A 26,564-nucleotide genomic window follows, 5' to 3' on the forward strand; every position below is an offset into this window, starting at 1 on the left:
TGTGCGTGCCCACCTGGCGCTGCCGGCCACATTGGTAGACGCGACTAGGTAGTTGTACGATACCAGATCCGGATGTGCGATAAGGGACACTTCACGTCAGTACCAGTACGTGCGTAAATGCACGCCAGCATGCACGTCGGCGCAGGACGAAATATAGCCGGCTAGCACGACTGTTACAATCAGAGAACAGGCGGGATGCGCTCCCTCCCCCATCCCCCATCCCCCATCCCCCATCCCCCATCCCCCGCGCGCTTTGTCTTATCCAATCTGCAGCACTCCGCATTAGCAAGGCGCGGGGAGGTGGGGGCAGCTATGCTCCCAGAAACGGGCGTGTCGTATGTATTTGCGATCTGACATCACACCGGGACGACTATGTTTGTGAATGAATACCTTAGGTTCTACGGCTCGTAAGTCACTACTTGGCAAGTGTTCCTCTCTCACTACTACTACATGGTACGATGGGACCTCGGCAGCCCTTGGCTCCAGCCTCCTGCTTTCTCATAACGACCCGATTGCACTCGTCTTGATGGCCATTCTGGCAGACTGTCAGTATTCAACCACTGGAAGGTAAATCATAAAGCTTTCATTATTGCTGTTTTGTACAAAGACTGCGCATATAAGCACATTAGGGGAGCCATCAGCCTTCAAGCCCGGTCCATTCTGTGGTAGTGAAGCCTACAACCAGATCCTCAGAGGATTGTGTAGATGGCCCACGGGTGATTAGGGGGCATGGCTGATCCGTCCCTAATGTGCCCGCTCTCACCAGTTAAGCCCGAGTATCAAACTCAGATCGCATTCTCGGGGTGCGCCTGAGCCACTTTAAGATACTATTTTGGTCGTCACTCCTCGGCGAATATGTGCCCGGTCCACACAGCGACATCCCATTAACCACTCTGGTTTGTCATTCCAGGACACGTAAAGTAAGGGGATTTGTAGCCTTTTGGCGGCCGGAATCAAGCAAGCTGGTCGAAAAGACGGTCGAATGCAACAATCGCACCAGCCGGGTCATGTTCCTCCTAATCCTGACTCGCTGACAGATCGAGATTCTTCTCCCATAGGTTACGCAGTAACGTGGTGATGCCCTCACTATCATCGTCGACATAGCTTGTGCCACTTAGTCCATCCTGGGCCGCCTCATCTTCGGCTTCGAAGCTCGAGTTGGCGCCGTTGGTCCTGATCGTCCTTATAGATTGCGCTCGCCTCGGCGTGTCGGGCCGCGATCTCGAGGCTCCCCCGTTGGTGTCAATGAAGCTGTGTCGAGTAGATCCCAGTCCCGCCACGCTGGAGGGTTTCTTGCTATGCATGGAGCCATGAGTGCCGTTTTGCTTGGGAATGTGCTGCGTCTTGTTGGAGCCAGGAAGCTGTCGTAGCCGCATTATCGATCTTGCGATAGGATTTTGGTATCTTCGAACGACGAGGTACTCCATACCGGTCCGTTCCAGCAATCTGCTAATGCGCGGGTCGCGGTTATCGTAGGCACTGCTACCGACCAAGGGGCTGGCGCTTATGGCACTGACCCCCTTTCCCAGCTTGCACCGGTTCCATACTGGAGCTTGCCCGTTGGAGGTTGAGTTTTTGCTGTGTACGTGACTTCTCGGCCGGTGGGGCTCTATAGCCAGACCTCCGGGAGCGAGGTGCCAGTGCGCTGTCGTCATCCCCTTCATTGTCATCTGTAGCCGCTTCTCGAGGTTCCTTCTGGATATTGACCATGGAACGGGGCCGCCTGGCCAGTTCGCCATGCCTGGCCGATAACGCCGCAGTGGGGGAAAAGTAAGACCCAGTATCGGCGTTGACGCCGGAGCTGGGGCCGCTGACGAACCGCGAAGTGAGCTCATCGGCAGCGCTTCCCATCTTGGGAGTACTGCCATATGCAACAGAAGAGTCTCGGCTGAGATTGGAGTCGGGTGAGTTGGTATGAGGTTGGACCTGGGCGGTTTCCGAAGACATCTGGGGCGGTGCGCCGTGAGAAGGCGTGCGTTGCAGTAGTCTCGAGGTCAAGTACTCTTTGTGCTGAAGCCTTTCGCGGTCCGGAGTCGAGGGTCTACCACGCTGCTCCTCGGATATTACCTCGTGCTGAGGTCGAGGGGATTTAGATGTATGTTCCGGGCTGGCCGGCGGCTTTGCCGAAGACTGTCCGCTGCCGACGACGGAGCCGCGACGCGAGAGGTACGGTGATGCTGAACCGCTGGCATCTACCCATTCATTCTCTTCGTCCGGGCCGTCATTGCCGAGGTCGAAATGGACTTGACCCTTTGGGCCCTTGAGTTTGTTGATGTCTTTAGTCGACGATGAGCGCTTGATATTGGCACCGGATTTGGCGCGTTTACCGACGTCAACGTGGGAGCGGTTGCGCTTGATGCTGGTGTGGGAAGCGCTCTTCTTCAGATTGGAAGAGGCCGGGGAATCAAGTCGGGCGAGTCGGACGTCGGAGGTGGTGCGGCGGTGGGTAGCAGGCAACATGGGAGGTCGCTCTGGTCGCTCTGGTCGCTCTGGTCGTTCGGGGGAGGGGGAGGCCGGGCGACGATTCTGTTGGGTCAAGGAGGAGCTGGGGTGAGTCAGCTTGGCAGCTGGGACGAGTTGGTGATGGTTCTTGTGTAAGCCTTTTGAGGAGGGGACGCGTGCATGTAACCTGCTGCCGCCGCCTACGAGGTGGTGTTTCTTGGGGCGTTGGAGGGCGTAGAGCTGCGCGGCCTGGTCGCTGACCTGGGAGTCGCTGTCATGAGAGACATGGTGTTGCAGCCCTGGTCGCTTTGATTGGCTGCCATGGGCCGTTTGGCCAGCGGAAGCTGATGTGTCACTGTCTCGATCCTTGTTGACCATAATTGCTTGCTTATTCCCGCCAAAGTCAAGGGCTGCCACAGCCAACGAAAAGCTTTCGCCTTCAGCCTTCAGCCCGGCTCGGTCGGGTGCAATGACAGGCAGGCTGGTGTACGACGTGGAAAGCGCTGCGTGCGGGAACGGATATGACGTCCTTGGAGGCGTGTCGGCTGCAGCGCAATTGGGAGGGGCCAGGTGGGAAGAAATGCTTCGGTTCGCACAGCAGGAATTTCTGTAAGCGAGGCACGCAATGGGACTGGACTTTGATGGCACCAAATCTCGGCAATGCGACGCCCTATCCCAGCGCGTCACCGGGATTTTTCGTGCTGAGCCAGGCAAGTACTTAAGCCTACCTAGCAAGCAATGAAAAGGAACGGACTGATGATCCTAGCTCCCTTGTCGCTCTGCTGCGGACTGGATACTGCACACGTATTGATGTAATCAATAAGTAGTCGGACAGATACCTTGAAATCGGATGTAGTATGCATACGATGTAGTACGGGGAAGAGGTCACGTAACCTCGGGGCACGGGGGTAGAGAGTGGTGATGCTGGAGGGAACTGGACGGACGGGCCAATTGGAGGCACCTGACCCAAGCGTCTCTAAGAGGCATTCGAGCATAAATGAGAGGTAGGTAGGTATGTACCTACATAACGTCCATAATTCAAGGTTACCTCTTCAATTACCTATGGGCCCAGGCGCTACGTACCCAAGGCGATTAATTGATCAATACATATTGACCTCAAAGGTGCTTTGCACATTACAGAAAACTTCCATAAGAAATGAATCGGTTCGACCCCCCACGAAGACTAGCGGCGAAACCCTACCTGACCTACGTACCTTGATGCAATACATACTTCCTAACGAAGCAGGTCTTGTCTCTGCTCTTTGGCATTGAAGCGTGAAGGGCAGGATAGCCTGACACTGATCCCCATCTTCTGGTGGTCCCCACCTTCAATTAGCTTCCAGTAGGAAGTAGGTATTATGATTCCCCAATTCGAAACAAATGTACGAGTGTACCTACCACCACCCACCGATGATCCTGAGGTCTATAATTGGCAGGCACCCCAAGCCCCAGTGCCCCTGATCAGCTAAACACCAGACTCGGCCTGTTTCTATAGGCCTTTATATACTACTGCTACTACTACTACTACTTGGGTAGATCTTTGCCAAGTATAGCGCATAGCCGGTTATATTACCCGTCTGCCGAGATCCGCCCGTAGTAGTATGGGAACCACCACACATCTGCCCTCATGCTTTGTTCCAACCCAGGGAGTCTGGGGTGTGCAAACCCGTGGGAAAATGAATTGACGGATCATCATGCCATCTACGTTATCGTGCTTGCACCCAACTGCATCCGTTGATCGCAGTAAGGTAAGTAGGCACATTGATACTAAATAATATGGGACTTGACCTGCCCCTGGCTGATTCTCCAACACCATTCGTCGCATCAGGGTATGCTCGTCCCTCCGTACTTCTTTAACCTGCGTGGCAGTCCGGTTAATTGAAACGAACAAGTGTTCAGTCTGCTCTCATCATGTGTATATACGAATGACCATTTCCCAACCTTCTCTACGCGTCCCAATACTTCTGCCATGCTCATCTGTCTGTCTGTCTGCATGTGCGCATAGGGGCCGCGGATGAACAAGCCTCCTTGACATTTGCGAATCACTCCTGCCAACGATTTACAACACAGCCAAGGCATTCCAAGGTCGTCGCCATGGTTCAATACCAGACCAACTTCGCCACCTTGGCTGTCACCTGCCTCACACTCCTCGTGAGCCAGCCCACTCGGAAGAGCGAGCTGCAAAAGAAACAGGACAACAAGAAGTCTGACGATGCTAGACCGGCAGAGCCATCTAACACTAAACATCCGCAAAGAGACTTTTACTGGGCGTATGCGTTGGCCATGGGCGCAGACTGGCTTCAGGTATATATACCGCATCATATTGACCTGGCATCGATTTCGTCGGCGGGGAGCTGATCGAGTGAACAGGGCCCTTATCTCTACAGCCTGTACCAGGGTGAACACGGGCTGTCAGCTGGGCAGGTTTCGAGCTTGTTCACCACGGGCTTCCTGTCAGCCGCTGCGAGCGGCTTCTTTGTGGGATCTCTGGCCGACAAGTACGGCCGCAAGATGAGCTGCGTGCTGTTCTGTGTTCTATACGCCCTGTCATGCTTCCTGACCATGGTGCCGGCAGTACCCTTGCTGTTCCTAGGTCGTGCACTCGGCGGTGTTAGCACCAGTATTCTCTTCAGCAGCTTCGACAGCTGGATGGTGACCGATTTCAAGAAGCGCAAGCTCGTCGAGAAAGGGTGCGATCTGTCACGCACTTACGGCACCATGGGTACCATCAACAGCCTGGCGGCCATGGCAAGCGGTGTGGCCAGCGAGGGCCTGGTGAGGCTGACGGGGACCAAGAAGTCTCCCTTCATTGCCAGCGCGGCTCTTCTGTGGATGGCCATGCAGACCATCTGGTGCTGGGTGCGTCAACCCCCGAGATAATCGCCCGAGTCGTTTGTCCACTGCTAACTCGCGCATCAGGACGAGAACTACGGCCATGCCGCCGAGGAGAAGAAGGGTGCAAAGAAGGGCGATGCGAAGACTGACGACACAGCACCGCAGCCCAGCCTGTCCTCCGTCTTGAGGCGCCCGGCCGTGTTGGCGTTGGTCTTCGCGACGACCATGTTCGAAGGCTCCATGTATCTGTTTGTGTTTTGCTGGGTGCCAGCTCTCCAAGCCGTGCAGAAGACGAAGGGAGAGCTTCCATATGGCCTCATCTTCTCGTCCTACATGGCATGCGTCATGGCTGCCTCCTTGACGTTTAACCTCGTCATGCAACGACGGCTTCTGAAGTATTCTCGGCTGCTGGTGGGCTTGCTGGTCATGGCCAACTTCGTCTTTGTCAAGCTCTGCGGCCCGCGGGACGAGTCTGTGACGTTCTGGCTCTTCTGCCTCTTCGAGGCCTGCGTCGGGTTCTACTGGCCCTGCATTGGATATCTCAAGGGTCGGATGATCGACGACGCGAACCGGTCCAAGGTGTACAGCATGATGCGGATCCCGCTGAACATCTTTGTGGTGGTGTCATTGATGATGACCCGAGAGAGCGACGGGTTCATGCGCGTCTTCTCCATCTGCTCGGTATGCCTCACCGCGGCCTTCGGGGCTGTCTGGGCGAGCACGCTTACCGAAGCGGTACCATAGTTGGTATATGGTGCGAAAGGCTGGCAGCGAGGGTTCCCTCTTACCTGCTCATCCCGGTCTCCGATGCTACTTTGAAGAGGAGGAAGAGGGGTTGCACGGCAACAACAATATATCAACATCGACGGGTCGGAGTTTAGATTGGTTTAATAAGTATATATTATATATATATATATATCTCTCTCTCTCTACATGCAGCTTTTGTTAACGAGATTGCGGTTTCAATGGAAGCTGCAAAGTCCCATGACCAGTATACCATGCGCCATGGAAATAGGTATACATCAATGTAGTGCGCTACCCCGGACCCCGGAGTCCAACCTGACCGCAAGAGAACACGAAGCCATCTTTTGGTCATGTACGTGCAGTCTACTGCAACCCTCCCGAGGATAGAACCTGCCGAATGTTCAGCTCGAGCTCTATTATACTACAATGTCTCCGCTCTTGCCGGCACGTCTGGGGTTGATACCCCGCGTAGGAAAAAGCTACTACTTTTTACAGGGGTTCCCCATAATAAGCAGCAGTCGGCAATGCAAAACGTTGCCGACTACCTAGGTAGGTAGGTAGGTAGGTAGGTAGGTAGGTAGGCACTGCCGCACTGGTGGGCCTCCGTCTTACTTGCTGAACCCGACCCTGGAAGTCTTTCCCGGTTTTTGCTTGAGAGGTATGTGCCTAGCGTCCTACATACTTTATGTGGTGAGCCCCCTGTATCCATGGCTGGTGACGAGAATGCTGCCCGGATGTCTCTCCTGCTAGCAAGCTAGCAATCACAATGCCCACCCACCGTAGTTGCTTTCTCACCACCCTCCCTCGGCTACTTGTAACGGCAGATCTCCCGGGCCTGTCGACACTACCTGTTCGATCTTCACACTTGGGGAAAAGGAAACTGCATGAATATAAGTACATAACCCAGACAGAAGTGGGATTTCTGCCATCTCGATGTTCCGTGCCTGCCAAGTGATACACAACACGCCACTGCATAGGTTCTGAGCGGTAGGTACCTAAGGATCACCACACAAGCAATTCCCTTGTACTCCTTCTCCAGTCGCGGTCGGAATCTGCGCGAGACACCATGTCGGCCGAGGAGAAGTACGCAAACACCGAGGCGCGGACGGCAACCCACCCCGGCCTCACCGAGAGGATAAGCCCTCTCGGCGATCGCGGCGACATTCACGAGCATAAAGAGAGCGAAGGATACAAAGTCGATGTCGAAGACGCTGCTGCTGGTGGCGACAGAGCGGAAAAGCTCGCCCAAGACGGCCACACGAGGCTGATTCCTCAGCCAAGCGACGATGCCCGTGACCCGTTGAACTGGTCCTGGGGCAAGAAACACACCATCCTGTTCATTGTTGCCTTCTCCGCTCTGCTGCCCGACTATGGATCCGCGACGGGTTAGTTCTTCAATCCTGCCGCGGCACCTCGGATGCCGGATTCACCAAAAAAGCATTGCTAATCTGGGGGTCCCCTAGGCGCCGTCACTTTGCTGCCCCAATCCAAGTATGTATAGTATATGGAGCATAGGGACCGGTCGGCCTACACTGGCTGGCACTACTAATACACGCGTAGGCAGTGGAACATGACCGAGGATGAGGTAAACCACTCACAAGTTGGTAATGTTTTCAGTGAGTAGCAACAATGCCGTTCTGGTCGTATCGCTCCCCCTGCTGACCACATACTCCCTGCACAGTGCTCGGAGCTGGCGGCATCTTCAGTAAGTCGACTGGTCATTGAGGCTCAGACACGACGCATCTGACAGAGCTTCCTAGCTGTGATACTGAGTGCATACTTCGGTCGCCTTCCGGTCATGTTCTATTTTCTAGTAGTTGCCCTGGCCACGGCGATCTGGTGCGCGGCCGCGACGACTTTCGATTCCTTCATGGCGGCGCGAATCTTGAATGGCTTCTTCTCGACCGTCTCCCAGGGGGGAGGGCTGATGTTTATACAGGACATGTTCTTCTTCCACGAGAGAGCAAGGAAGATCAACCTCTGGGCGTGCGTATTTCTGAGGCTCCCGGAGTCCTGCTTGTGGCCGACCAACTGACATGTTTTCCTCTCTTCCTTGCTTCCAGGTCCTTTTTTGTCATCAGCCCCTATCTCGGGCCTCTCCTCGCGGCTTTTATGGCAGCTGTGAAGCCGTGGCCAGTCCCCTTCTGGGTCTACGTGGCGGAGACCGCACTCGCCCTGGTTCTCACCATCATGTTCGTCGAGGAGACATTCTATGACAGGCGCATACCCGAGGCAGACCAACCCCCACGCGGAAGTCGTGCCGGCCGTATGTTGGGCATTGCGCAGTACAAGACAAGACACCTCCGAAACAGCTTCACCGAAGCCTGTATGCGCTCTGCGAAGGTCGTGGCCAAGCCAACTGTGGCCATCTCTTGCATCTACTACTTGCTGGTAAGCTGGCCAGGTATTCCCCCACCCCCATCCCTGTCCAGATCCAGCTGACCAATCCTTCTCAGACGTTCGCGTGGGTTGTCGGTATCAATACCACACTTTCAATCTTCCTCGGCCCTGTCTACGGCTTTGGCCTAAAGCAGATCGGGTTATTCTACTTCACCCCTGTCACTGCCGTCATCTTGGGCGAGCTCGCCGGTCATTTCCTCCACGACTATCTTGCCAAGCAGTACATTAGGACGCACCAAGGCCGCTTCGAGCCCGAGGTGCGCCTACGGGCCATCATTGTGGCGTTGCCATTCATGCTAGTTGGCTTGGCCCTACTAGGACAGTCCTTGCAGAATCAATGGCACTATATGGTTGCCTCGATATCGTGGGGACTATATGTCTTCGGTGTCATGATCACCACCGTGGCCATATCGTCATACAATCTCGACAGCTACCCCGAGGCTTCGGGAGAGGTCTCTGCATGGGTGAACATGGCAAGGACGCTGGGAGGCTTCATTGTCAGCTACTTCCAGGTGAGATGGGCCAATGCCCGTGGCACCAAAGAGAGCTTTGGGGTGCAGGCTGCCATATGCGGAGGCGCGTTCTTCTTGATTTTGCTACTGATGTGGAAGGGAAGGGGCATGAGGATCTGGGCCAGACCACTCAACTTCGTAACGGCGTAAGGCTGGTCTGGGCTCCGAAAGAAGCGATGAAACCACTAGTTGTTACTAGCCGAATCGTTCAATTTGGTACGTGTGGCGATTCTGTCGCACGTCCGCACATGGTTGTTAGTTAGCGATGAGATGGGGCTAGCATGAGAAACACCATAGCTCGGACTCCAAACGCCATTGGATATCATTGTAGTTTCACGTGCCTCTTATGACTCCTTCCGCCGCAAAGCCAAGATATTCGCCAGCTTAAGATGCCCCTTTGCTCCCCAGCCGGACGGGCCGTTTTCAACTTCCGGCCGTACTCCTATGTACCAGCCCCAGGCGCGACGGTCCAGCTCAGCTGTGCTCACGTGGCCGGTCCAACTATCGTACACCAGTCTAATAGCCCCCAACAGCCGGCCGAGGTTTTCCCCTTTCTCCTCCTCGAGGGCTTTGGCCGTTTTCTTCTTGAGGGCAGATCTTCCCTGGTCTTCCTCTACGCGCTGCGCAAAGCTTTTCAGAAGGTATGCTCTGGCGGATTCGGGTCGATGGACCGGCATTCCTATCACGCCCGCCGCGTATGACCGCGCCGACGAGGTCGCGGTATTTGTCTTGCTTCTCATAGCCTCGAAGTCAAGGCCCCAGACTGCTTCGCCACCTATGCTAGCCTGCTGGCCAGTAGCCCTCAGTCTTTCGACCAGCGCTTCTTTGAGACACGTACGGATAATGCGCCACCGGTCGGGACCGAGCATGGTCCCGCCGTACCACCGCGTCATAACGACTAACGTATCAATGGCATTGGTCTCGCGCATGATTTTAAGCATAAAGTCGCCAGACCCGCCTTCCCCATCATCAAAGGAGTCCTCTCTGACAACATGAGAGCCAAACATGTCTGGCTTCTTGACTCGATATGCCCAGGCATTGTGGTCAGCACTTCGAAGGTTAGGAACCGCCGTGAACAGAGATTGCAGACTAGGTTGCCTTTGCGACAATGTTGAGAGCTTTGTGGCTCGAACGATGAAGGTGGAGTCCTTCGATACGATAGGGGAGCTTGCGGCCCAAGTTTGCGAAATCGCGTCGACTGTGGCACCCCCCTCGCTACTCTGTGACTCGCCGGCCACCGCCGTAGCGGTCGATGCAGCACTTGGAATAGTTTCGGTCTGGATCTCCTGCGCGGACCCCTTGTCCTCTTTCCATTCGTACCCACCTCGCTTCAGCACCGCGACTTCCCGTCCCATGATCCGCACCCGCGGTTGGCCGTGCCCCCAGCCTTCTTCATCGGCACTGGGGCCTTTCTCGATGCCTATGGAGATGGCCTTGCCACGGGAATTCGCACTAACGACAGCTTGCGCCAAGCTCAGCCGACTCGACGGTGGCTGTTCGGGCATGGTATAGCGTAGCAATTCCGCCGCGAAAGCCAATAATAAGGGTGCACGATTAGTCAACAAGACAGTCGCACTGATGGCATCCTCGTCTGTCTCGACGGGCAGGGCAAGGGACGCCTCAAAGTCGGATGGTGATATTGGCTCGGGCCCATCTTGATATGCCGCGTTTGGGTCGGATCTGGGGCGCTTATTGGTGGCACCGGCGGTTTGAGCCAGCAACTCGGCGCCAGCACGCTTGCTGCCGGCAGAAACAGTTGGGTTCTTGAGGCGGGCTTTGCAGGCATTATGCAGTTGCCGCGCGGCTTTGGGGTCGGGGATGGCGGATTCGACGGTGGGGAGGGTGGCTTCTGCAATGTCTTTGATACTGAAGAATGAGGCTATGTGAGCTTGATGTACGAGTGCGATTACGGCGAACCGGCATCCCGGAAGTAAAAGGGTGTGTATGTATATATACATACCTGCGAAGGCTATGGTCCTGTAGGGCCTTGACTCGCATCATGGCATCCTTGATCGGGACTTTGGCTACTGTCATGAGCCTCAGCAGCTCTTGCAGATCCTGCTGCGTCGCCATCATAGTTTACAGGCACATTAAGCAGCTCGTCCAGGAAAACGGTGGAAATTTGTGGGCGGTGCAACACCGGCGCTCCGGTATCGTGGTTGAAGTTGCTACATCAGATGGAACGTGTCCAGGCCCGCGTCTTTCAGGGTCAGGGGAAGTGCGTCATTGGGGTTGCAGCACATACCTAGTGGTGAAGGGAAATAGGTGGATAAATCAAGCTTCTTTCTCCCCGCAAAACATGTTGTGGCCTTATACCACTATGTATGTACCTAGCCTTAGCGCTTAGGTAATCTCGTATCAAGCTTCAAATAGACGGTTTGGAAAGCTAGGTAGGTTTGACGAAGGCATGCCAATAAGGTTGGGATAGTACCTATGTAATCCCAGGAAGTCATTGATGGTAAGAATGATTGAAGTATGCAAGTGCGGTTGACCAGGTACTAGGTATTACAAATTACAGTACAAGCTGAGTGCCAAAAGGTGAGCATCGTTGGCTGATTTGCCTTGATGATGGAAGACCCCACCTGCCACCCCCGAAAATCTGTCAAGCGGGAACCGCACGCAATCATCCCCGGGCCAATCCACAAGAAGCTTTGAAGGAGCCGCGTTCGAAGAGAAACGCCCGACAGTGTCAGCGTCGAACGGGCTATTTCTGCCATTCTGCCATCGATACATCAAGGCCCGTGTGTGTGGTCTTGGAAAGAGAGGGAAAAGGTGCAATCACTCCTGCGTCTGCCCCTCGACCTGCATCAACACCATCGTCGGCCCATATGGGACGAGTCGCGACAGGAAACAAAACCTCGCGGGGACGGACTCTGACCCATCCGGAATCGTACTTTCAATCGACATTGACAACTTGGCCTGTGCATCGGCCTTAGTCGCCAGTCACGCACAGCTCACCAGTCAGGACTCACTGCAGACGGCCTTGGGTCCTGCTTCTTGTTGATTGATTCTAGCCGGTTTGAGCTTGCCCGCGGATAGGGGTGCATGGAAAGAAGTCTGACATCTAGCCATCCACCATGCCATCCGTCTATGCGCATCGTGCGTTTATGGGCAGCGCAATGGCTCGGTCAATGAGCATGCCATGCGTGATGGTTCGATCATCGAAGGGTGCCCGCACATCAATGTCGTTGCCACTGCAGCAGCGTCTCTGGCGGCGGACAGCGTCGTCGCGGTCGTCGTCATCGGGCAAGAAGAGCAGCCATAAACCGCTTCCTTATCGTGCAGGCAGCTCCACACAGTTCTCATCGCCGTCGTCACAAGCTACCGCGGCTTCAGAGAGTCTTTTCCGAGAGCTACCGAACTCGGGGCCTCAGCCCGTGAACCAGCTCTTTCGGGCGCGCTGGCTCGGCCTCTTTGGCGCCGGCGCCGCCGCTCTCTGCCTCGGCACCTTCACGGCGTCCTTCTGGTTCGCCAACTCCGGCGAGGCGCCCAGCTACGTCACAGGCCTCGAGCCAGTGGTGCCGACGGGACGCCCGGCCATTGAGTCGCCCGTCGAGTTTGACCAGCACCTCGATCGGTCCGAGTGGCGCTTCGGCATCACCAAATTGCGGCGGCGGCTCGCGGCCGAGGCCACGGGCCACGTTCTCGAGGTCGCCATGGGCACGGGCCGCAACATGGAATTCTACGACTGGGAAGCCGTAACGGCCGAATACGTTCCCGTGGGGGAGCGCAACCGCTCCAAACTCGCCAAGAGCGGCTGGGGCACCAAGGGGAACCTCGCAGATCTTCAGGAGATGGAGTCTTTCACTGGCGTGGACATCAGCACGGCCATGCTGGACATTGGCTTGCAACGTCTACGTCAAGTCGTCCCGCATGGCGCCATGGAGGATGCGCTGCCGAAACAGCCGAGCTTTGAGCAGTTGGCACGACCAGGAGCGGGCAGCAGCAGGCCCAGCAGCGTCCAGCTCTTGCGTGGCAAGGTGCGTGTTGTGCAGGGCGATGCGCAGTCTCCGCTCCCAGCACCGTCCCAGGGCGTTAGCAAGTACGACACGGTCATCCAGACCTTTGGACTTTGCAGCGTGCGGGATCCAACGTTGCTGATCCACAACATGGCCGCCGTCGTGAAGCCCGAGACGGGCCGCATCATCTTGCTCGAGCATGGCCGCAGCTGGTGGGAACTCATTAACGGCTTGCTCGACCGCAGCGCCAAGGGGCATTTCGAGCGTTTCGGTTGCTGGTGGAACCGCGACATCGAGAGCATCATTGAGGTTGCAAAGAGCAAAATCCCCGGCCTTGAGGTGGTTGAGTTCCAGCGCCCCGGCTGGACTACCCTTGGTACCCATGTATGGGTTGAGCTGCGGGTACGGGACATGAAGCCTAAAGACGCGCAGGACACGCCGGGTAATGAGTCGAGTAGTGGCTGGCTCGACTCCCTAGGTTCATCTTGGTTAAGTGTTTCGGGCCCCAAGAACAACGAGAAGAAGGAATAGATAGAGGTATGCTCATTCAAGACGAGGATTCGTGCTTGCCAGATAGCCCTAGTCATCGGACCCTGCGTAACCACTGCGAAATGCTCGCTAGCTTACCTAATGTCAATGTCTGGAGACACCAGTCACGCACCATGAGGCTCATAGGAATGAAGGGGTGATTTCTTTTCAAAGGTTGGAGTTGAGGCAACTTTTCATGCCGAGGGCCGCACAGCTGTGCGTTGTTTCTAAGACTCTATCGAGTGCGCGACGGCGTCTCAGCAAGGCTCTAAATTACAGAAGCTGTCTATCATGAACAACCGATATCTTTGTTTTTCTTCCCGTCTCTCGTCCTGTGGCCAAGTGTACAATATTCCATGTCCACTTCTGTTTCGATGCCGCCCAAGGAGGCATCACAGATTTATCCCAGCCTGTTTGACAACTCCATTCTAAGAGGAGATACAGCCATCTCAAACTGGCTGGCAAAAAAAAAAAAAAAAAAAAAAAGGCCCAGATGAACCATACCCGCAAATACCCAACATGCCAGCTGTGAAATCAATCAATCAGACAAATGCGCCGCCAACACCAGTACCCAGGAACCAACCCGTTTTTTTATTTGCTCCGCATCGCCAACTCCAAATTCCACACCATCTTACAAAGACTCCAATAAGTCTTTCTTCGTGGGCATAGTAAAATCATCGAGACATTAATTTTTAAAAGTCATTGAGCAGACCATCCAGCTCATCCAGCTCAACCGTTTCGGGACTCCGGTCCCAATCTAACATGGCATCGAACTTATGCCAGTTCTCAGCCTCGTCTTTTTTAGGCGGTACCACGAAACTGGGACGCATTGCCGGGCTCGTCATGAAGGCCATGTGCGGCAGCAGGCTCGGGGCCAAACTCAGGCCTTTCGTTTCGCCACCAAAAAGCTGTTCGTGTTGCATCCCGTCGTCTAGCCTCAGGCTCTCAGCAGGGCCAGACGAGAGAAAGCCTCCGCTCAATTTTCGTTTCTGCAAGCCGTCCGCCGTCTCAGTGAATTCCTTCTCATCTTTCTCCAGCGGGGGCTCATCGATCTTCTGATTGCGCGACATGGAGTTCATTGGGCGGTGGCGCTGCGACATAGAAACAGAGCCCATGGGCGTTCCTGGCATAGGCATGTCATCCTCCATGTCGTCAAACTCGGGCGACGATAGGTCAATCTCGGGCGAAAGACTCAGCTCTCTTCTCCGGTCGGCGTCGGCGCTCTCGGCATCCTCAGAAGTCGACGACGAGCTGGACAGGGACGGCGTGACGATAGCGCGCTGGGCCAATTGTGCTGAAGACGGGTCCGGTAGCGGCTGATGGGGGCAGACGGTTAAGTAAAAGTATGTGCGACGTGGGTGAACCGTCTCGAGCTCCTTGGCCAGAGGGCAGGGGGCAATTGCTGACCAGCAGGAGCGCTTCAGGTAGGATGAGAGACGAGAAGAGATAATAGCACATGGATTGGCGGATCTGGTTGAGGGAGGCGGGTTAGTCTACGCGCGATGAGAGTTGACAGGGTCGGCGGCGCTGTGGCGAGGCGCAAACTTACTGTTGGACTATTTTGACCTGGCCCATCAAAACATTAGCCAGCTCCTTGACCAGATGGGGGCGGTTGCGCGTCTCTTGCAACTGCACAATAACAGCCTCCACTATGTCATCATTGATCCCCTCCAAGTCTATCGTTTTCATCTCCCCGAGATCTTCGGCCTCCTCAATCGACATGTGCAGATCTGGAGACGGAGGCGGCGTTGCGCGTGCAGCTTTGACAGTCGAGACTTTTGAAGAAAAAGCCGGCGATGGTGCTGTTATGGAGGTATCAGAGCCGTTTGACCTCTTCACTTTCTTGCTGGAGCGCAGTTGGGTGCTGTCGTCTGAAGGGGACGGCCTGGATTTGGGAGACATGATGGTGGTGGTGCTATTCGGCGATTGCTTGTTGCTATGGCGAGGGTGGGACGAAGGAATATGGATTCCAAGCGAGGGTAGCGACAGCGACTTCCGACGAGTATTATAAGGCATTTCGGCGGCGGTTTCGAAAGTGGTCACAAGTTTAGACCTTTTTATTCTTGGCTGGAGAGCAGGAGTGCAAGGGGGTATAGATGGATTGTTTGTCTTGGGTTATTTTTTGAGGGGGGGGGGGGGGTTTTAGAGGGGGGTTGATGCGATGTGATGTACCGTGGACCAGGAACAGGAAACACAGGCGGCGCGGTCCAAACAAAGTATGAACGGACGGAGGGGGGGATTAGGGAAACACAGGACGTTGATGTGAATTGGATCCAACACAGACAACACAGCAGCACATGCGCAACTGCAGCGATACGATAATAGTAATAGTAGTGGTAACAGTTGGCAAGGGTAATAGTACAACAACACACAGATCAAGAGGCGGTGGAGGAGAGATGGATGCAGGTATGTGCAGCAGCAGAGCAGTGCAGGAATGAATGTGGATGGATGGATGGACTGGGGGTGGGATGGTAGGTACTGCTGAATCGTACAGTAGTGGCAGACAGAATAGTCGGATGGTGGTGATGTGTTGGAAGGGGGGTGGAGGGGAGGGGAGGGGATGGAATGGGATGGGTGGCGGCGAGATGGCGCTCAGGCGTTTGTTTGTATGTGTATTGATTGATGGAAATGGAACAAATCGCAGGGGACGGGAAGGGATAGAGTGTACGTAGGCAGAGCGACCAAGAAAAAGGTCTTGTTGCTCTTTTTTTTTTTTTTTTTTTTCCTTCTCTTCCTTCGCCTTTGCCTTCCTCCTCTCAGTCCCCTACAACCAAGACGAAAGACCCCTGGGGCGGCTACGTAAAGTAAAGTGGGAGCGAGCGTAGCAGACACCGTACTGTGCCACCCACTCTCTCTCGGCCCAGCCAGTCAAAGGCCTGCTAAGTCTTTCCTGGTTACTTCTTTGGGGTGGGAACGACCAGGTGCATTGAGCAGTTCTGCAGGCAAAATTGTGTCAGGCTGTTGCTTCACGGCTTTTTTCCCGCCTCTTCAGACCTGGTTGGAGCATCTGGAGGGAGAGGCTTTTTTTTTTTTTGGTCTCTTTTTCTCGAAAGCAAAGCAGGCAGTCATCCCTGCTTAGCGGTGCGCTAGCTGGGATGCAATTGGGCCTTCCACAATTGCGGTATCATCACTGTGGAATGCCTAGCCTTTTGGCTGCATGTCACCCCTGTATAGCGCCGCTAAGCAAGTACGTACAGCATGTACGAACTTTACATGCCGGGTGGGTCCCGGACCAGATGGAAACCGTCAAGAGAAGGGAAAGAAGAAAAAAAATCAAAAAATCAATGGGCCATTTAACTTCACTGACAGGCTCCCCAGGTAGTGTGGTGGCCCATGACTTTGACAGACTACATTCCAATTCCACCACCAAGCTCCAGTCGACCTTTGCCCATCCATTGAATAATTCAGCAGTGGTCGAGGAAGAAAATCGGCTTATCTCATACTGATAAGCATTTTTCAGGTGTCCACACACTTGATCGTACCATTCAACGTGCAGTCTGAGCGCTGGCGGCATCTCGAACTGAAGTGTATGTGAGGCTTTGCGTACTGGATCTAGTTAGACCGGAGCCTGCCCCAGGAGGCCCAGCGCCCAGCTTATGAACTCGTCTCTTCCCTGTTGGACAACGAGTGAACGGGTCCGATTTGCTGCCCGTTTTAGGGGTCTTGTTCTTCTTGTGATTTAGGCAATGTTATTTGTTTTTCGTCTATTGAGTTTCATGTACTGTACGCGCGATCGCCGCCATGAATACGTAATGGGTTGATCCATGACTTAATGATGGGCGTTGTTCCCTCTTCTCACTTTACGAACGGGCATCGCCTATATACGTGACCAGCGTATTCCCATTCTTCGGAATCTAAGGTTGGCAAGAAACCGTAGGGAAACGAGAATGCAGCGAGCAAAGGGCAATAAAGAGCGGTAAGTAAGTCAGCATGCAGGAAGCATGCGACGCAGGTGAATTGAACACAGGCCGATGCATCTGGCGACAGGGATAAAACCCGCCCATCCCAAAGTAGCATACAAGAGGTCCAAATCGGCTGGTGGTTGGGTCCTTTGAGATGCAGCTATGGAACGTAACGCCCCAGCTCGGTCTGCGAATGACAACTCGAGCTGGCCCCTCCACTTGGCCAGAAGCAGAAGTCGACGCTGTACAGAGTGACTTTGTCTTTCAATGCGAAACTCGATCAGCGGTGCAGCAATATACATTCTTTTTGAACGAATGTCAACCCCATAGCTGGGTGCGTGCGTATTACCGTACCGTCTTGCTCTTTTGTCATTTCGTCTCGTGCAACTGCAACCGACTTCATTTGTTAATCATCATGTCTGTTTGTTCATTGCCTAAGTACGCGTCCTGCCTGCTACCTAGTTATCGAAGGAGCTGGCCGAATTATCGCGTGGATGCGGAGACCAAAATAACAGGCATAATGCAGCTAAAACTCTAGGCCTTTGGTATGGAGAACAGTGTGTTTTCTTTTCCCTCTTGCTTGAGTGATTCCATTATGCGATTCCCCATCACCGAGGCGAAGAAGTACTAATAGGGAAAAAAGGAAAAGAAAAAAAAAATCGTCGAAAAAGGGGGTCCCGACGCGAACAAACAAACAAATCAACAATACCTACCTAGTCCTCTGCTGAGGCAGATCTCCCCATTAAATATACACACGGTTTTTCAGTCAGCTTACGGGTTTGGGAACTGCCGTGGCCGTGCAACCTCTCCAAGACAACAAAATCAAACGGTAAGCAGAAGGAAATGATATGACGACACAGATACTCTGCGATGACTGTAAATGTAGAGGTCTGTGGTAGTAGGTCAACAAGGAGAGGTAAGATGCATGCAATAGCTCACCCGCATCGGCATAGCACACACGCTCCCACTCGAGTAAGGGGCAGTAGTATCAGTAGCCTGGCGGTGGTATGTCTCACTTAGTGCCTAAGTACGGGCAAAAGACCGGCGGAAGACTGCCGCGACGAAGCCTAGCTGTCGGTACAGTCGATACAGCTGCTAGCAGAGCCAGAAAAAGGTGTGGGTGGGTGGGGACAATACATGACGTTGAGATGTCGGGTCTCGCTCGCAATCCTTTCCTTCTGCTCCGTGTCTGTGATTGGGCCCACGATTGCTGGGCTGAAATACAGACAGGGTTCCCACCTGCGAATCTCCGAGATTGTAAGATGGCTTTGGGAGGCCGGTTTGGTTTCCGTATGGGCAATTCGACCGAGGCATGTGCATTGTCAGAGCAATGGAACATTTAACATCGAAACCTGACGCCCATGATCACCTAAGGATACATGTATACGGTTTCCGCTGTCATGACCAGAAGTGTGCAGACCCCGGGGTTAAATCACCTTCATATTGTATAACATCAAGACATTCCAGCACGCTTCTGGTAGCGCATTGCCCATTTGCTTTCCAGGGCCTGTCTACTTTGCTGCACTCTGTAGTTGTTGTAGAACAAGTAAGGCGGCCGGCGGGTGGTGGGTATGCACCAAGTACTCCGTAGACTGATCAACATTGAATTCTCTGCTCAACGATCGTGACCATAGGTTCAACACAAGGCTTTCGGGTCGCCCAGTTGCCACGCTATCCAAGGGGGAAGGGAACCTTAGGGAAAGCCTCACGAGCTGACTGCCACTGCCATGTGGCAAAGCACTGTTAAACTCCGCTGGTCTGTTCAGCCCTTCAAGCCCTGGCTGGCCCCAGCGAGCGGTCTTGCCCGCTAGCAAGTCCGTCCGTAGCCCGATGTCTGTTCGCCCCGACGCCATCGCTGACTCCGTCCATGGCCTGTGCGTGACTTTTCCCATCAATGGACACGAACAATATCCTCGCTGGCAAAGGTTCCTCGCCTCTGAGTTTTTGGGGTACACCTGTATGAGCCTCGAACAAGACCAAGATCCGTGAAGCCCACGAGATGGGGCGCCAATATCTCGAAGATACGAAAACCAAAAATGTAGTCAATCAATGCCTTATATTAGAGTCTGACTCCAGATCAAGGAGGTCATGTTGATGGCATAGTCATTTTTGTGGTATAAACATTCTACTTATTTACACGTATTTTACTAGTTATATCCTTATATCCTTATATAATAGGCCATGGCAACCGAATCTTGGTATCAATGTTACAATGATATCGGGGGAACATCTTGACGTGGTATGCGAGCCATTCATTGTCACGCTCTCGGTTAAGTGAGCTTGCCAACAGCATATTCCCGGGGCCTTGGGGTATCAGAACCAATGGGGATGGCATAGGTAGCACGAGCACGTCAAATTGGATACATCTCAGAAATGATCCAAGCGCATCCCAGAAACATGTCATTTTGTCTGGGATCTCAACGTAACTGCACATCGTATTGCATAACATTAACGCCCCCGAGGCATAGAACGGTATTACGAGATAGGCGGTCCTGTCGCTGCAAATGTCGCATAGTACAGCTCCGTCTCGGCACAGATCACCATACTGTTGCCGGTGAACTGAAAGTTGGCCGACGTTGCTCCTAGGTAGATCTTGCCAATAAGTTTTCCCGACGGGTTCCAGACGTGCACGCCATCACCACAGCCAGCATAAACATTGCCCCTTACATCGCAGTGTACACCTAGATCAGTGATATTAGCGTCAGCCCTCCCATTCATCATTTGAGTGCCTCCATGTATGCCATATCTATCGTTGGGGGACGACAAGACCGAGGATAGTTGAAGGATGCAACTATGCTACTACTACTCACCATCGGGTACCCCTGATGGCACATATGCAAAGGTCTTACGATTATCCCATGTACCATCCTCTTTCACGTCGAATCGATATCTTGGATTATATCAGTACGCCTACAGGAGCAGTGGTCGTGGAGAGGAGAGGGTACACCGCTTACAGTGAAGATGGATCGGAGTAATTCCACCCCTGAAGGCCATGGTTTGCACCAGTATCCGTCACATATGCATAGTTGCCTTCAGGAGAAAAAGTAACGCCTGCAGAGCAGCATGTTGTGAGCATACAGGCAAACGTAGAGCGAGCATGGTTAGGTACTCACCGTTAGGCAGTGTAAACCCATCTGCAACCACTGACAAAGCCCCAGTTGCCTCGTTCAGCCGGTAAACCTGGTTTCGAAGACCCGGCGCGGGGCGAAAATCTTGCAGGTAACCGTACAGAGTGTCGGTGAAATAGATGTCCTTGGTACGCGGGTGGATGGCGATATCATTCAGTGAACTGAACTGGCGACCGAAGAAGTTGTTCACCAGGACTAGATGGTTGTGTGGTCAGTCGCGAACTACCGCGGCATGATCAAAGCATTGCCTACCTGATGTGTTGTATGGCTCTTGCGGATTCATCAGATACAATGCGGAGGTAATACTATCGCCTTGGCCCTCGCCAGCAAAGATGATGTTGCCTTTATAGTATGTCGCGCCTGGCGAAGCCCAAGTGTTAGTCTATCGCACTCTGAAGAAGGAAGAAGGCGTTACTCACCATTGGGGTTAACTACCTGGGGGTTCGACGCCACTGTACTGACATCGACCTTGCCCACAGCATTGGTCTCATTCTTGGCGGCTTCGGCCTGGGCCAAGGAAATCTTCTGGATAATGGCAGACTTGTTGAGCCCCGTGCCGGCAGCTGCGGCGCCGGCGTTCTGCACAAAGAAGACCTCGTCGGTAGGCGGGTACCAAACCACTGCCTCGTGGAATAGCGGGTCCTTGTCCGACTGGGCCAGGAGCGTCAGTGTCGGGTTGGACCCGATGACCTCGTAGAACTCGTCATCATAGATGTGGAAGGGCTTGGCCTTGAGGGATTCCTCCGTGACGCCGGGCCATATGAACAACTAACAGTCTCTTGTAAGCACCCAGCCGCCTTGTGGTACAGTAGAGTCTGCCAGCCTAGATATGGACGGAAGCATGGTGTGAGACTAGTGACGTACGGTAGTCGCATTCGCCTGAGCAGGCGGCAGCACCTGGTCTAGGACGTTAAATCGTCTCTGGTCGATAACCTGAGCCGACGACGGCACTGGAGGCGTAGCGGCGGCTGCCCATGGCGAGAAGGGGTTGAGGCCCAGAGGGACCAGGATGCCGACAAGAAGAGCAGCGACAGCCATCGGGATTCCTACGAGGGTGGTGAAGCTTGCTGAGCTGGAGGACTCTGACTCTTCTGTGACTGCGTGACGATGCGCGGTGCCGGGGACTTTATCACTTGCCGACACCCCCTGGTTCCGCTGCCGGTGCGGGGAAGAGGATGACATATCGCTCAATCTACGTACGGGGTTCGCTGGGGGACCACCCAGAATTGCAATTCAAGATGCTCTTCCCTATGTACTTACCTACGGTATACCCCGCAGCTCCCTTTAGGATGGGGTTGGTGGTACAGGCCACGTTATAGCTGCAGCGTACCGTGTTGTGTCGGTGTGCATTACTCCAAAGGCTCCTCGAGTGTGGAGAAGCACAGCCTATAGGCTCTATAGAAGCAGTGGAACCTTGGCAGCACGCACCCCTGCAAAATGCGGAGATGGGAACGGCACTATCAGTTATCGAGATTGTGCCTCCGGGGGCAATGTGGAGGGAAATCTGGAGATCCGCCAGTGACGAAGCCAGTGGGGAACCAATTGACCATTGTCGTAATGGACATGCAACCAGGAGAAGAAGCAGGCAGGAACGAGTCAAGCTCGGGCGCTCTTTCCTTGCTTGCTTCCCACTGGCACATCAACTGATGCAGGTACCTCACTGCCCGCATCTGGTGTAGGTAGGTAAGTACCAACTTGGAATTCACATTTCGTCATCAGTTCTAAAACGGATCAATGTCAGTCAACATTGATCAAATTGATTTGACCAGGTTTACGACTCAGCATGCGTACCTAAAGTCCCACGAACCCTGAACAGAATACTACAATACACCATATGTACTAATCAATACGCCCGCCGCTTTCCACATGAAGATTACCTGTCGTGCCTGCCTTACTAATACATGGTATCTTCTCCTGGCCCAACTTCGCTCATCCTGTGCGGTCCGGTTGGACCCGGAGCTCCGGCTTGTGCTTCCCGGGCCCGCCGAATTGTAGCGGGGCTTGTCGGCCTTGCTCAGGATCTTCCTGATCTCGTCCGCCACCAGCCCGGCAGCCTTGGCCGCATCGAAGGCCGTTCGCTCCGTGTTGTCGCGCTTGCTCGGGACCGCCTCGTAGCTGACGAGCAGTCGCACAATGTTGGTCTTCTGCATCTCCTCTGTGCTCTTTGCTACCAGCTCGACGGCGACCTCCAGCTCCTCCTTCCCCACCGCCCGATGCAAAGGTGCCGTGCTGCAGCGCTTTCACGAGTGCCTCTGACGTATCCTTGAGGTCACCGTGCATGGTTGGAACCATGGCTCGACGGCCATCGAATGCGCGCCGGAGCATCAAGCTCGCTTGCTTCGCGTTGTCTGGCCTCAAGTATACTACACATAGCTTATGATATAGGCTGCACCGGCGTGTTTCGTCCCTTTGCTGTTCACTGCGGCCAACTTCCTCTTCCAGCAGCCCTTTCAGCGTCTCCCGGGCTTCTTGGTCCGTGTTGAGGGCGCCGCATTCGAGTAAGATATCTGCGAGTTCCTCCCGCATGTATTAAAATTTCCGTGTCGTCTGTACGCCATCGCCGTCAGTTCGTCTACGCTACCCAATGCCGCATTTCTGGAACTCAGCAGCCTTGTAATAAATCTCGGATCGTACGAAATGCTTGACGTAGTTCTGGTTGGCGCCAAGTTGAAGTTGGAGGATCTCCTGACTTTGATGATTACCCCGCCGGGTTCGGGGTCAAAGTCGTCCTCGTCACGTTCGTTGTATGGCGGGAGTGTCTCGCTACTTGCCCCGGAAGCTAGGAAGTAACTACCATCATTGAGCAAGAGGGCTGCAGCGGCTACGTCATCCACCGTCTTCTTCCAGGCGCTGATCTAGCTGAAGATGCTTTCGGTATGTTGAACCTCGGTACCTACGATCAAGTTGAGCGAGTCTCTGCTGTTACTGGTGAGCGAGCGAGCACGATCGGTCAGCTCCCGAATCTGTTGCTGTATTGGCTCTTGCGACTGTTGCATCCAGTCTGGGCGCCGAGCGAGAGGGTGGTGAGACTGAGCTGGGGGATCGTTGTCCTCTGGTTGATGTTGCTGACAATCTCCTGCATACGGACGCCTTTGATTTTCTTTGCTAGAGTGGCGATGAATTTCTTGCCCCAATGATGGTTGGCTTATAGCTCCAGTAATTCATGCCGGAGCGTCTTCAGAAATCGGTAAAACGACTGAGAGACCCGGGTAACGGTCTTGAGGTGGCTTTGCTCAAGGGGGAGTAGTTTCGGTCTTCCTTCGAGCGTCTCGTCTATGCTGAGAAGGGCATCGCGCAAAGCCCGGATCGCTTCGGTCTGTCTAAGATTTTGGCGCCTAGGCATAGCTGGAGAGAGTCCTGCCTTGATTGGAAGTGGACGAATAACCCGCTGCCATCTGACACAGTTTTTGGGCCAATGCCAAATGCCCATGAAGCTCAATGTCATGCTCGTATAAAAATTCTATGGCTTGCAAGAACTACACGCGATAGAACCAGCCACGAAGGATCAATCTGGGGCGCGCACGATGTCCGGCCTTCCGTCACCGATCGTACTATATAGGCTGTGCTCGGGGGCCATCTTAGGCGAGGGAGGTGAGATGTGATGTAATCGTTGACGACACCTCCAGCCTTATTGGCTGCTCACGTATGCATGTTTGCCTGTAATGGAACAGAAGCATTGCCCCTCCTCCGGACTCGACGAATGCCTGGCCGGGCGGCTATTTGCCGTATCTTTGTGCAGCCGACGGTTGCGACTTTGTAAACTATCTCTAGATTTGCCTCTCGAGGGCACGATGACATGGTCCCTAGCTGTAAGTTGCAACCGGGGGGAGCAGCATAAACTCAATCTCCACGGCCACGTCACCACGGCTATCGGTTTCAGCAAAGGAGACGATAGTGGCTGGCACCAAAACAGAATCTTGGGCCTTATACTGGGCTCTCCTTGTGCCCCTGCCCCGTTCCTCCTTGTTGGCCTGCGATTCTGCCCGGAAAGTCCAAGGCACTACATGCGGCGGAAAAGCTTGTGCTTCAGTTCCATGAAGGCATACAAGATGTTGGAACGGACCCGTACGATATACGTAAGTGTCCTCGGTTGCAGCATGCAACTAACTATACGCCTCGTCATGCCACAAGAGCCGAAAGCGACTAAAACAGGTGCTACGGCAAAGCTACAAGCTCTGCGGGATACCTACCTCATCTACAAATTGGTTCAGCTGGAAGAGTATCCACTAAGTGCCGGATGGATGTTGTCAAGGGAGGGGACAGACGGACCCGGTATTCTGTTAACCTGTCTGAAGGGACCCTCTTCGCTCGTTTCGACAGCCCTAGCGATGCCTCGGCTACTCGCTACGCCATTTTCTACAGTCTGGGCTATGGTGAACAGCCCCTGGCGTCAACAAAACTGGTTTGCGCCGTGCCCCAGCTGACTTACGTGTCTTCTAGGGGCGGTCAACTTCTTGTTTGGCCTACCGGCCATCAGGACTATAGATACGCTGGGTAGGCGGAAAAGGGTGATCCTGGCCTTGCCACTGACGTGTTTGGCCATGCTGAGTGATGCGCTGTTGGCCGCTCTTATCGGAGAGCATAGGATCGGCATCATGACCTTCTTTCTCTACGTGTACTGTAAGCAGTTACACCCCTTCCCCCTTCTCATTGTACTTACCTAGGTACACAGTATTCTCTGCCGCGTATTCCCCGGGATTAGGTAAGCCATGACAGTGGGATCCTCGGCTGTATGCAGAGTCGTTGACAGACAAAAGGCCCAATCCCGTTCACACTGGCCTCCGAAAGGTACGGTCTACCTGCTTCTCCGGAGTTCTTTGATGGCTGCTGGGCCAAGCTAACCACTTACTTACTTACACGCAGTTTCCCTGGCTCGCATCACGAAGCGGCGCGTCTCTCATCTTCCGTCCGCGTGTCCCACTGTCTGTATTGGATCATTGGTAAGTGCCAGGGTTGCGCTTCTGTAATCGCTGTCAACCTCCTGTTTGCCGGTTTCCTCACTCTAATTCTTTGTTGCTTAGGCTGATAGATATTATCTCCTGGTATGCTTAGACCTGAGGTATGCACTGCTAGGCAGCAGTATACCATCTTTGTTCAGGAAAGCGTAATCAACCCTCGCCTCTCTCCAGATAGAATAGTTAGATCTTCATCCTTATTACTACCATATCTGCGGAGCAAAATTTTGCCTAGGCAAGCGCCAAGGACGCGTAAAGAAATAGATGAACCGAGAGAGGGTTGAACGTTGGCGCTGATGTGGCACGTCTCTAGCATCGTTTTCAGTCTTCAGGACGGAGGTGTGCTCGTATTATTCTCTGGGCTCAATCTTCTCTCCCTCGCCCTGGTGTTCCTCCCGGTCGAAGAGACCCAGAGGGCGTCCATGGAGGATCTCGATCTCGTCTTCGCTGTTCGCAAGAGCAAGTTCATCAAATATCAGCTGACGCAGTATCTTCCGTGGTGGTTTCGCTACTACGTTCGACGCAACAAGACCGCAGAACAGCATCTCTTTACCTGGATTTGATCTGGGGCCCGAAAGAGGCATCGCTGGATGAGCAAGGACCGGAAATGTTTAACCACCCACTCGGCTACGACAACGCTGGGGAGCCACCTATCGAGGGGGGGTCGCATCTCCACAGATTACATATCATAATTAGAGCAAGCTCGAGCATGTCACAAGTTGTAGTCATACCCGCCGTAATCCAGTATGGATTTGCAAGGGTTTATATATTAATACAATAATACGCCCGCTCGAGAGGGTCCACATGCCCAAGTGGCCCTCTGCTGGATGCCTCGTACAATTAACTTCATTCAACGCCTCGGACGCCTGTCAAATGCCTTTTTGTTCGTCCAAAAACAATCGCGGCTCTACCATCTGGAGCAGTCGTGGCATCGTCGATTTTCTTTTTGGCAAATATCCTTCTCGTCGTAGTGGCCTAGCCATGCTGGGAATGGCTGAACCATGTGTATGCAATGCCTTCCCTCCCTTCTGCCTCCGAAACACCTTGAATAAAATATTACAGGGGGGTAACTGGCCAAATCTTTACGCCCAACTGCCTTTCAGCAAAAACAAATATAGGCATGTGGGAGATATAGAGTGACCTAGTTCATACCCAAGTG

General features: G+C 53.9%; 9 protein-coding genes across 9 annotated transcripts; 4 read left to right on the forward strand and 5 right to left on the reverse strand.

The window, feature by feature from the left end:
- Positions 1 to 1,016: 1,016 nt before the first annotated feature.
- On the reverse strand, positions 1,017 to 2,820 carry PG985_001009 (uncharacterized protein; the record flags this gene model as incomplete). The annotated part of the gene is made up of 2 exons (XM_066820778.1): positions 1,017 to 1,552; positions 1,587 to 2,820. 2 exons carry the CDS (start codon positions 2,818 to 2,820, stop codon positions 1,017 to 1,019), a joined length of 1,770 nt encoding a protein of 589 aa, XP_066691657.1.
- Positions 2,821 to 4,536: 1,716 nt separating this feature from the next.
- Positions 4,537 to 6,021, forward strand: PG985_001010 (major facilitator superfamily transporter; the record flags this gene model as incomplete). The annotated part of the gene is made up of 3 exons (XM_066820779.1): positions 4,537 to 4,746; positions 4,813 to 5,301; positions 5,362 to 6,021. 3 exons carry the CDS (start codon positions 4,537 to 4,539, stop codon positions 6,019 to 6,021), a joined length of 1,359 nt encoding a protein of 452 aa, XP_066691658.1.
- A 1,066-nt stretch (positions 6,022 to 7,087) lies between these two features.
- On the forward strand, positions 7,088 to 9,083 carry PG985_001011 (uncharacterized protein; the record flags this gene model as incomplete). Its single annotated transcript, XM_066820780.1, has 7 exons — positions 7,088 to 7,406; positions 7,485 to 7,512; positions 7,582 to 7,637; positions 7,703 to 7,726; positions 7,782 to 8,007; positions 8,085 to 8,412; positions 8,478 to 9,083. 7 exons carry the CDS (start codon positions 7,088 to 7,090, stop codon positions 9,081 to 9,083), a joined length of 1,587 nt encoding a protein of 528 aa, XP_066691659.1.
- Positions 9,084 to 9,277: 194 nt separating this feature from the next.
- Positions 9,278 to 11,009, reverse strand: PG985_001012 (uncharacterized protein; the record flags this gene model as incomplete). The annotated part of the gene is made up of 2 exons (XM_066820781.1): positions 9,278 to 10,799; positions 10,894 to 11,009. The coding sequence occupies 2 exons, from the start codon at positions 11,007 to 11,009 to the stop codon at positions 9,278 to 9,280; spliced, it is 1,638 nt and encodes a 545-aa protein (XP_066691660.1).
- A 1,106-nt stretch (positions 11,010 to 12,115) lies between these two features.
- PG985_001013 (uncharacterized protein) lies at positions 12,116 to 13,423 on the forward strand (the record flags this gene model as incomplete). The annotated part of the gene is made up of 1 exon (XM_066820782.1): positions 12,116 to 13,423. The coding sequence occupies one exon, from the start codon at positions 12,116 to 12,118 to the stop codon at positions 13,421 to 13,423; it is 1,308 nt and encodes a 435-aa protein (XP_066691661.1).
- Positions 13,424 to 14,112: 689 nt separating this feature from the next.
- On the reverse strand, positions 14,113 to 15,436 carry PG985_001014 (uncharacterized protein; the record flags this gene model as incomplete). The annotated part of the gene is made up of 2 exons (XM_066820783.1): positions 14,113 to 14,890; positions 14,970 to 15,436. 2 exons carry the CDS (start codon positions 15,434 to 15,436, stop codon positions 14,113 to 14,115), a joined length of 1,245 nt encoding a protein of 414 aa, XP_066691662.1.
- A 4,361-nt stretch (positions 15,437 to 19,797) lies between these two features.
- PG985_001015 (uncharacterized protein) lies at positions 19,798 to 21,632 on the reverse strand (the record flags this gene model as incomplete). The annotated part of the gene is made up of 7 exons (XM_066820784.1): positions 19,798 to 20,003; positions 20,133 to 20,212; positions 20,277 to 20,373; positions 20,436 to 20,645; positions 20,703 to 20,810; positions 20,870 to 21,218; positions 21,315 to 21,632. 7 exons carry the CDS (start codon positions 21,630 to 21,632, stop codon positions 19,798 to 19,800), a joined length of 1,368 nt encoding a protein of 455 aa, XP_066691663.1.
- Positions 21,633 to 22,379: 747 nt separating this feature from the next.
- On the reverse strand, positions 22,380 to 22,976 carry PG985_001016 (uncharacterized protein; the record flags this gene model as incomplete). The annotated part of the gene is made up of 1 exon (XM_066820785.1): positions 22,380 to 22,976. One exon carries the CDS (start codon positions 22,974 to 22,976, stop codon positions 22,380 to 22,382), a length of 597 nt encoding a protein of 198 aa, XP_066691664.1.
- A 2,015-nt stretch (positions 22,977 to 24,991) lies between these two features.
- On the forward strand, positions 24,992 to 25,968 carry PG985_001017 (uncharacterized protein; the record flags this gene model as incomplete). Its single annotated transcript, XM_066820786.1, has 5 exons — positions 24,992 to 25,070; positions 25,123 to 25,152; positions 25,201 to 25,238; positions 25,314 to 25,390; positions 25,719 to 25,968. The coding sequence occupies 5 exons, from the start codon at positions 24,992 to 24,994 to the stop codon at positions 25,966 to 25,968; spliced, it is 474 nt and encodes a 157-aa protein (XP_066691665.1).
- Between the last annotated feature and the right edge of the window lie 596 nt (positions 25,969 to 26,564).

Source organism: Apiospora marii, assembly GCF_038362585.1.
Source record: "Apiospora marii strain CBS 49790 chromosome Unknown utg000001l_segment0_segment0, whole genome shotgun sequence".
Lineage (NCBI taxonomy): Eukaryota > Fungi > Ascomycota > Sordariomycetes > Amphisphaeriales > Apiosporaceae > Apiospora > Apiospora marii.